The sequence below is a fragment of the Cherax quadricarinatus genome, chromosome 63 (assembly GCF_038502225.1).
Source record: "Cherax quadricarinatus isolate ZL_2023a chromosome 63, ASM3850222v1, whole genome shotgun sequence".
Classification (NCBI taxonomy): Eukaryota; Metazoa; Arthropoda; class Malacostraca; order Decapoda; family Parastacidae; genus Cherax; species Cherax quadricarinatus.
In genome coordinates, this window is record NC_091354.1 from 19890730 (window position 1) to 19901197 (window position 10468).

The window sequence follows — 10468 nt, forward strand, 5'->3', positions numbered from 1 at the left end:
CACTGGAGGACAGGAGATAGGGGAGCTATGATAACAACATATAAAATACTGAGAGAGGAATCGACAAGGTGGACAGGGAGAGGATGTTCCAGAGATGGGACACAGCAACACGGGGTCACAGTTGGAAGTTGAAGACTCAGATGAATCACAGGGATGTTAGGAAGTATTTCTCCAGTCACAGAGTTGTCAGGAAGTGATAGTGGAGGCAGGATCCATACATAGCTTTAAGAAGAGATATGATAAAGCTCATGGAGGAGGAAGAGTGACCTAGTAGCGGCCAGTAAAGAGGTGGGGCCAGGTGTAAATCGACCTCTGCAACCACAGCTAGGTGAGTATAGGCCTCCTACTGACTGGTCATCTGCTAAAACTGTCTATCTACCCTACTTCTAACTTTCAGACTCAATGTCTTGTTGAATCATCCCTTATTCACAATTTCCTTGTATAAATCTTAGTCCTGGCTTTGTCTCTGTGGGTGCCTTCTTTTTCCCATTACATTGTCAAATGCTCCGAACTTCAGAACACATGTGACTTAACCTGATTCTTTTTCTCCTCCTCTCTCCATCTCTTCTCCTTTCCTGTTTTTCCTTTTTCTTTTGGGTTTCCTTTCTTCTGCCTTGGGTGTTCTGTCCTTCACTTCCTCCCCTCCCCCGTCCTGTGTTTTTGGTCTTACCCCTTGTGAGCCCTGAGTTTTCCTTCCGTGCTCCGTTTTCTTGGGCTTTGCCTGACACCACTTCTACTACTTCCTTTCCTACTACCTTTGGCACCTACCTTCACTTTTCCCTCCTTTCACTCCCTCTTTCTAGTCGTGTTCCACAAACCACTCTCCCTACTTTACATTACCACTGCTACTTCTACTACCACTACTACTTCTACTACCACTACTTCTTCCACTACCAGCCTTACTCCTACAACTTTTACTTCCACTACCTGCCTTACCTGTACCACTACTCCTTTCACATCTCTTGTCCCGTCCCTAAAAGCTGGCCTATATATACTGGCTCCTCTCTCTTTTCTGGTAGTGTAACGTTGTAAATGGTCCAGGTCGGACCGAAACGTCGTCGTAAGCTCCTGTCTCCTATGTGTGGGTTATTTGTGTATTGTCCCAGTCAAGATATTGTGTTATTGTGCTTTTTATTATTCTTGAGTAGAACATGTCAACATCGTGGTACAGCGGTCTCCAGAATGTGTAATATCCTGTTTATTAGCAATCTGGATATAGTGTAACTTCAGGACTTTGATGGATAATGTGCTGACAGCAATTAGGGCAGTCTCTACACACTTTCGCCGTCTTAAATCGGCTTCCTTAATGACTAGTCTAATTACTACCACTACTACCTCTTCTACTACTACTACTACCCATGCGACCTTCCACCTGACTCGTCACTATATAACTTGTTTCTTAGTTATCTCTGTATTAGGACCAAAGTCACTCGTGGCAAAACGTTTCCTTTAATATCCTGAACTGGACATACTCAGATATTTAACATGAAATTATTCAACATTAGGTTTCTTTAACCAGTAATTCTCATTACAATTATTAATTACAAAATGTAATAAGGATTCATTCACTATTAAATACAATTCACTAACATAGCACATTATAAGTGGCCTGGTGGCTAAAGCTCCCGCTTCACACACGGAGGGCCCGGGTTCGATTCCCGGCGGGTGAAAACATTTCGGCACGTTTCCTTACACCTGTTGTCCTGTTCACCTAGCAGCAAATAGGTACCCGGGTGTTAGTCGACTGGTGTGGGTCGCATCCTGGGGGACAAGATTGAGGACCCCAATGGAAATAAGCTAGACAATCTTCGATGACGCACTGACTCTTGGGTTATCCTAGGTGGCTGACCCTCCGGAGTTAAAAACCCGAACGAAATCTTATCTTATAAGTGTATACTGCAATATTATTATTATGTTTAGAGGTAAGGATTAAATCTGTAGGGGTTACACAGTACCTGGGAAATTGGAGAGTCAAGTTCAATCGTTGGCATCAATGAACCTCCCTTGAGAATAGTGCATTGTACGTACTTTGCTTTCCTACAGTTTTTGTTTTGACACTATTGAATTTACGGGTTAAGAACTATTATTGTCTTAGCTCATTTTTAAGTCTGGACCCATGTAAGGAATATTACCAACCCACAAGATGCTAACCACAACAGTCGTTTAACATCCACGTACCTATTTACTGCTAGGTAAGGACTCTCCCATTTTTTTCTATTTCCCTGAGATTTAACTTGTGCTGTTGATTCAATGACTAACAATTATCCAGTAGTGCTATTTCTAAATAATAAAACTTTCGGTAATTAACGGTTAACAAACTTTTGCATAAGGGGATATTCTTGACTATTAACAAATTACCTTGTATTGCATACACATATGGCAATAAGACTGATTTGTCTTCATAATTTAAATAATTTTGGTCTAGCTAAAAATCTCTAGTAAGACAAATACACACTATTGCGATACTTTAATGAGGAAATTTTTCACCAGGAATAACATCTTTGGTGAGGGGCAAGGAGGCGAGACCAGTGTATCTGTGGGGCAGATGTGACTGGCAAGGGCAAAGAAGCCTGTTGCAGAGTTCCAGAGCTCCAACTTCTATGCGATCGTGGTGTCCTGGCCGTGAAGAATTAATCTGGCTAAGATTTCTGATATAATAAATCTGTCAGTGTTCTGGTTGTTACAGTCAAAGCACTTTAGTGACATCGTCCTCTGGTTAATTCTTCCCCGTTGAGAAGTTTAGCCTCGTTAAATTTCATAAGCTGGCTGTGAATATTACGACAAATGGCACAGGAATTGCAATGGTCAAAACTCGTCATCAAGGAAGAACTAACCAGACGACGATGTCTTCATGTGAACTTAGTCAAGCATCTAAATTACTGGGAACACTTGATGTCCCTCAAACTGTACTCCTTAAAACGTATGTAAGAAGATACATCATAATCTACACCTGGAAGATTCTTAAGGGATTGGTCCCAAATCTGCCCACCAAAATCACGACATATGAAAACAAGAGGATTGGCATACAAGGCAAGATACCTCCGGTGAAAACCAGTGGAGCACTGAATACAGTAAGAGAGGACTCAATAAGCATAAAAGAATCATGAATCTTCAATAGTGGGAATTATCAAGAGATTCCTGTCTGTCTTCAAGAGGGAACTGAATAAATTCCTCAAATCAGTTCCTAATCAGCAGGGCTGTAGTGCATACGTTGAAGTGTGGGTGGCGAGTACCAACAGCCTGATTTATTATGCCAACAACCAGGAGGTTGGTCTATGGCCGGGCTGCAAGGGCAGTGACCTCCGAAAACGACTGCAGGTAAACTTATAGGTAACCAACACTTTCCCAGAACACCGGTAGTTTTATTATTTCGGAAGTCTAAGACAAACTGATTTTTCATGTCCATGAAGTTGGAGTTCTGCAGCACTACAGCAGGCCTACTGGCCCATGTTAGCCTCGTCCCTCTATCCTCTGCTTCACAGCTGTACTAACCTCGCCTTGTTGCACCTCCAGCCCGTTCTCTAGTCACAGACATCATTTTGTTGTAAAGACAGTCTAATGGGAAACTGATGAAGGAACCTTAAAGAGTGAAAATCTCATTTATCATTGTCTTCCGTGGCCCATTGTCTGTTCTCACAGCAGAGCTTTTTATCTGTCTTTATCCTAGATTTATATTTTTTCCATTGTAGTATATTATAATTAGTTATTTTTTTATGGATGAAAGACAACCTAACATAGCCTAACTGAAAAATTTGATCCAATCCGTATGTGAGAAATAAACCACTTTGTCTGAATTGTTACTATGTATGATAACTGTACTAATGTGTATCTGTACCTAAATAGATTTACAATTCACTCCACAAACTCTGCCTGTGTTTATCACTAGGACTGAAGAAGCCATTCGTGGTGAAACGTTTAACTCATGAAAGTCAGCACGTCATCGAGGACTGTCTGTCTTATTTCCATTGGGGTCCTTATTCTTGTCCCCCAGGATGCGGCCCACACTAGTTGACTAACACCCAGGTACTTGCTTGCTAGGTGAACGGGACAGCAGGTGTAAGGAAACATGCCTAATGTTTCCACCCTTGCCGTGGATCGAACCACGGACATGTGTGTGAGGCGAGTGTCTCCTACCAGGCCACGGGACACCACTGCCTGGTAGGCCAGGGTGTCCCGTGTCTTGTTTCATCACGTTTGTCAGTATTTTATATCATATCTTGCGTTGAAAACAATTTAAGCGCCTAAGATAGGTCTCCAGCTATAACCTCCAGGTCAAGTATCTACGATTTTTCTTTGCTTTGATATGCGGGTTACTCCAATTATCTAGTTCATTTGTTAGTAAACTGAATACATTACACTGACGTACTTTTGTGTTACTGATCTACAGAAATAAAACGTACTTCTGGCAATCCATTACAACACTTACTTACTCTTTATTTTTTTAACTTACCCCAAGATTATTATTATATTTATGGGTAAGCACTAAACCTGTAGGGATCAAACAGAACTTGGGCCTTACAGTCTAGAGTATTACCTGCATGTCCGGACCCGGTCAGCATAAGCACCACCACCACAAAAACACTGATCACCATCTTTCCTCGCTGCTCTGCTCTTGTCACCAGCACTTCATCACACCCCACACACACTCTCCCTCACTACTGCCTGGTAATGACTGGTGAGGTGAGTGTGAGGGAGAGAGATGCGTGTGTGAGGGAGTAACACGTATCCACACAACACATGGTCATCCTCCACTGAGTCGCCAAACACTGTCAGCTCTGCCACCATCGCTCACCTACAAGACCCTCCAACCAGCAAGTCACACTCCTAATTTATTTACATATACCCACATTTATACTAGCTTACCGCCCTGTTTATATTTATATATGATTAACTATGAAAACAGTGATACATGAATTCTACTTAAGCTTTTGAATACTATCACGAATAATATAGAATAAAACATATAAAAATAATATCGCCCGAACTGGAAGCCAATAAATACGTTAAACATTATGTCTGTACTCAGTGTTTTCCGAGCACTTCTTTACATCAAATTTGAAGTTTCTGTGAATACTTAGATAACGCTCTCGATTCACTTGATGTTAAGCACATGTTAATGTTAAAATGTGGATATTTTCCTTCTCATCCATATGCTTCCGAATTGGTGGAGCAACTCGGGAAAAGAATCGAAAGACTGCGAAAGTGACGAAACTCAGTGGGTTGTGCGGGCACTGGCGTGGATGGTAGACGTTCCCAGAGTGTGGGTGTGAAGCCCCAGTTCAAGGCTGTCCTGCCCCTCCTGTCTGCCTCCTGAGGCACGTCCAGGGATACAGCTACAGCAGGACCTTAGGTAGTCCGGAGATTTATTAAGGGGCGCGCTTTAGGGTTGGTCTTATTGACATAAGCTGGGTAAGATATACGGCAAGTGCAGGCTTCCTGTCCCCATCAAGGTCACTATAGATACGATGGGTGTAAAGTGAAACACAAGCATAACTAAGTTTGTTTAAAAATCTTTACACAGTAAAAAGAAATGGCTAAGAATTTACTCAAAAATGCTGATGGCTGTGTTTAAGAGATTCCCTGTTAAAAATGCAATAAAGTATATTATGGTCAAACTGAGAAAAACTTCAACTTCAACTTACGACCAGAGCTTTGGTAAGGTGGGTAAGGAAGAAGGATGGGTAAGGAAGAAGGATGGGTAAGGAAGAAGGATGGGTAAGGAAGAAGGATGGGTAAGGAAGAAGGATGGGTAAGGAAGAAGGATGGGTAAGGAAGAAGGATGGGTAAGGAAGAAGGATGGGTAAGGATAGAAATATAGGAAAAGGATGGGAGGGGGAGCGAGGTAGGATATAAAAGGGAAGTGACCCAACCACTTTGGTGTAATTTAAAGTGTGTAATAATAGAAAATTATTGGAGGGGATATAACACTTACTCATCAGAGTCACACAGATATAACAGATATATAGGTGTATGACTCTGAGTCGGTAGTAGATATACAAGATGCATTTTTTTCTTTCTTTTTTTGCAATTGCATGACGAAGATTTCAACAACAAGGCAAGGCGATGATTATATAGACAATTCATGAAAAATTACTGGGAACGTTGGCTTCTTTCAAGGTGGTGTCCTGCCATAGTAAATATAGCGAATTATTAATAGTAGATGTGAAAGTAGAAAAGTTATATAAGATATCTCCATAATTAGGGGCTATAATATTCTTAGTAGACATGGAAGGGGTCTGGTGTTACCCAATCATCTTCATCTGCAGGAAGGTTGCTCAAGATCATTGGTCGTTGGTAATCGTCTTTATGGAGTAAGCGACGCAGCCTCTGTGGAAGTGTCTTTCTTTGGGTCTTGTGGGGAGGAGTTTTAATGATATAGTCGGTAGTATTTTCAACTTGGAGAGGATGTTCTCTATCTGGTATGTAGAGTTCTTGCATTCCACAGAGTTACCTCTTCTTCAGCATATCAAGGCGTACATTTAAGGCAGTAATATCCTGTTGTATGTGTAAATCTGCCATTTTGATTCTGTCTCTCCTGGTACCCGTAATAAAGCGGAGAGCACTATCCTGGACCCGTTACAACCGTAGCATGTTGGTTTTTGTTGTTAACGACATTGGGACACATGGGTATTCGAGTATTGGTCTTATCATCATTTTATACAGATGTTTTTTGACGTGGCAAGGGGCTTGATTAAATCTATAGAGACTAAGACAAGCTTTGGCTATGTTGATCTGTTTACTGACGTGAGATGTTGAGTGGAGCAGCCTGTCTATTTCATATTCCAAGATCTTGTTAGGGTTTCTAATGGCTACAGGTGTACCTCTGATGGAGATACCCCCTTGTCTTCGATGGTTGATGCAAAACATCCTATCGTACTAACCACGACTTTGTCAGGGTTAGTCGTAATTCTCCGTTTCTTTTCCCAATTAGATGCTCGACGAAGTTCAATATTCATTTTTTCTATGACCCTCTCATACTTAAATTTTCTTGTTACAGGGGTTGACGAGACGACATGGATAACATCATCTGCAAATTGCGTTATAATTGCATCATTGAACTCCGATTGAGGAAAATCAGTCACATAAATATTGAATAGAACTGGACTAAGACATGAACCTTGTGGGACACCAGCTGTCGGTATAAAAGGCTCTGTCGACCTGCCGTGAAAGGTAGGAATGATTTTTCTTTGAGTTAAGAAGTTATATATAAATCTGAGAAAGGTCCAGTTATGGTCAGGTAGGTCAATAAGTTTATATATAAGACCATCATGCCATAAGCTATCAAAAGCTTTATGAACATCTCTGGTGGCAATTAGGGCAAAATTGCCCTGATGTTTCATGCTCGCCACAGCATTGAAAATAATATTTATTGCATGATGGGTACCTCTATGAGTCCTAAAGCCGAACTGTTTTCCAGTAAAGAGGTGATTAAACTCCATGTAATAGTTCAATCTATTGGAAATGATCTTCTCAAGAACTTTGCCAGTGACTTCAAGTAAGGATATAGGTTTATAGTTCCCAGGTTGGTGGATGTCTTTATTGGGTTTAGCAAGAAAGATCATCCTAGCAGTCTTAAAAACCACTGGAAAATGTCCGGAGGCCAAGATGGCATTAAAGATGTTAACCAAAGACTGTTTACAATTTCTGGGTAGGAACTTCATTTGTTTCATTGTTATTCCATAGAGACCAGGGGCTCTATTTCGCATTCTTCCAATAACCTGACTCATCTCAAGTATTGTAATAGGTCTAGTAAGAGGATGGGCATCTTCAAGAGTTGATGTATCGATGGAAGGTAGTGGTTGGAGATCAGCTAAGTTCTCATCTCTCCAGTCATTGACCAACTGATAGTGGTTATTATTAAATCGACGACTGTTATTGTGGGAGAGAATTTTTTCCCACACATCACCCGTCAAATTACCTGGTCCTGTGGATCATCAAGTTGTATTTCAACCTCCTCCTCCTCATCATCATCATCATCATCGCCTTCCAGATTATTCAACTTTCTGACAACTCTGTGACTGAAGAAATACTTCCTAGCGTCCCTGTGACTCATCTGAGTCTTCAACTTCCAGTTGTGACCCTTTGTTGCTGTGTCACATCTCTGGAACATCCTGTCTCTGTCCACCTTGTCCTCCAGTGTCGTGTGTATTCACCTGATTGTGGTTGCAGGGGTTGAGCTCCTGGCCATATCTCGACCCTGTACTCACCTAATTGTGGTTGCAGGGGTCGAGACTCAGCTCCTGGCCCCGCCTCTTCACCGACCGCTACTAGGTTCTCTCTCCCCCTGCTCCATGAGCTTTATCATACCTCGTCTTAAAACTATGTATAGTTCCTGCCTCCACTACATCGCTTGCCAGACTCTTCCACTTCCTAACTACTCTATGACTGAAGAAATACTTCCTAACATCCCTTTGACTCATCTGAGTCTTCAGCTTCTAATTGTGACCCCTTGCTTCTGTGTCCCATCTCTGGAACATCCTGTCTCTATCCACCTTGTCTATCCCACGCAGTATTTTGTATGTCGTTATCATGTCTCCCCTGACCCTCCTGTCCTCCAGTGTTGTCAGACCGATTTCCCTTAACCTTTCTTTATAGGACATTTCCCTTAGCTCTGGAACTAGCCTTGTTGCAAACCTTTGCGCTTTCTCTAATTTCTTGACGTGTTTGACCAGGTGTGGGTTCTAAACTGGTGCTGCGTACTCCAGTATGGGCCTGACGTACACAGTGTATAAAGTCTTGAACGATTCCTTACAGAGGTACCGGAACACTATTCTCAGGTTTGCCAAGCGCCCATATGCCGCAGCAGTTATCTGGTTAATGTGTGCTTCTGGCGATGTACTCGGTATTAAACTCACTCCTAGGTCTTTCTCCTTGAGTGAGGTTTGCAGCCTTTGGCCTCCTAGCCTATACTCTGTCTGTGGTCTTCTTTGCCTTCCTCCGATCTTCATGACTTTGCATTTGGCGGGGTTAAATTCTAGGAGCCAGTTTCTGGACCACACATCCAGCCTGTCCAGGTCTCTTTGTAGACCTGTCTGGTCCGCGTCTGATTTAATTCTCCTCATTAACTTCACGTCATCTGCAAACAGGGACACTTCTGAGTCTATCCCTTCCGTCATTTCGTTCAAATATACCAAGAATAGCACTGGTCCCAGGACTGGCCCCTGTGGGACCCCGCTCGTCACTGGCGCCCACTGTGATACCTCATCACGGACCATGACTCGCTGTTGCCTCCCTGTTAGGTATTCTCTGATCCATTGCAGTGCCCTTCCTGTTATACGTGCCTGTTCCTCTAGCTTCTGTACTAATCTCTTGTGAGGAACTGTGTCGAAGGCCTTCTTGCAGTCCAAGAAAATTCTATCAACCCACCCCTCCCTCTCATTTCTTACTTCAGTTACCTTGTCATAAAACTCTAGTAGGTTTGTGACACAGGATTTGCCTTCCATGAATCCATGCTGGTTGTCGTTTATATTCTTGTTCTGCTCCAGGTGCTCCACCACTCTCCTCCTGATAATCTTTTCCAAGACTTTGCATACTATACATGTCAGTGACACTGGTCTATAATTTAGTGCTTCATTTCTGTCTCCCTTCTTAAAGATGGGGACTACATTTGCCTTCTTCCATACTTCAGGTAGTTGCCCAGTTTCCAGGGAAGTGTTGAAGATTTTGGTTAGTGGCACACGTAGTGTCCCTGCTCCCTGTATGTGTGTGTATGTGTGTGTGTGTGTGTGTATATAATAATTTGGCAGACAGAAACCAGCCAGGAAGGTACTACCACCCAGTCAAATGAGTGTGAAACGGAAACCTGTAATTATTATACACAATGGTAGGATTGCTAGTGTGTTTTCTTTCTGTCACAGAAATACATAATATGATAGGTACATCTTGCTACTTCTTCTTACATCTAGGTCATACTACACTTGCAGTTGTGCATGTACATGTGTGTATACACATTCATCTGAGTCTTCTACTCTCTTTAATACGTCTTGTGCTTATTGTCTTTTCTTTCATCTCTATGGAGAAGTGGGTTTGAATTCTTCCTCCATAAACCATGAGTATCGTACAGTAAAAGGCGACTAAGATGCCGCCAGCAAAGGGCTGGTAACCCCTTCTGTATAGCTTACTAAAAGGTCAAAGGAGAAAAATTTAAAGGTGGATTGTTTGAATGTGCATGGGTGTAGTATGAATGTGAAGAAAGAATTAATTGTGAGGGAAACGAAGCCTGGTGTCTGAGCTCTAATCAAAACGAAGTTAAAGGGAGAGAATAATTTCAGTGGGGAGGAGTACTGTGGGTAAGTTAGGTACATCTGAGAGAATTGGAGCTAAGGCAGGAGTTGCGGTAATAAGTGTACAGATTCCATAATTATGTGGATTAAAACAAGGGTGGGATGTGAAAAGTTCGCAATACTAAGTGTTTATGGACATGGAGAGAGAGAGAGAGAGAGAGAGAGAGAGAGAGAGAGATTAGATT

The 10468-nt window shown here is 42.1% G+C and overlaps 1 protein-coding gene across 1 annotated transcript in view; it reads right to left on the minus strand.

The window, feature by feature from the left end:
* Window positions 1-4766, minus strand: part of LOC128698267 (uncharacterized) — a 97976-nt gene extending 93210 nt beyond the window's left edge. Inside the window, exon 1 of the mRNA XM_053790463.2 lies at window positions 4535-4766. Within this exon, the coding sequence (XP_053646438.1) occupies window positions 4535-4592 (58 nt within the window). The 5' untranslated portion in view covers window positions 4593-4766. The remainder of the gene's footprint in view (window positions 1-4534) is intronic.
* Window positions 4767-10468: the final 5702 nt, after the last annotated feature.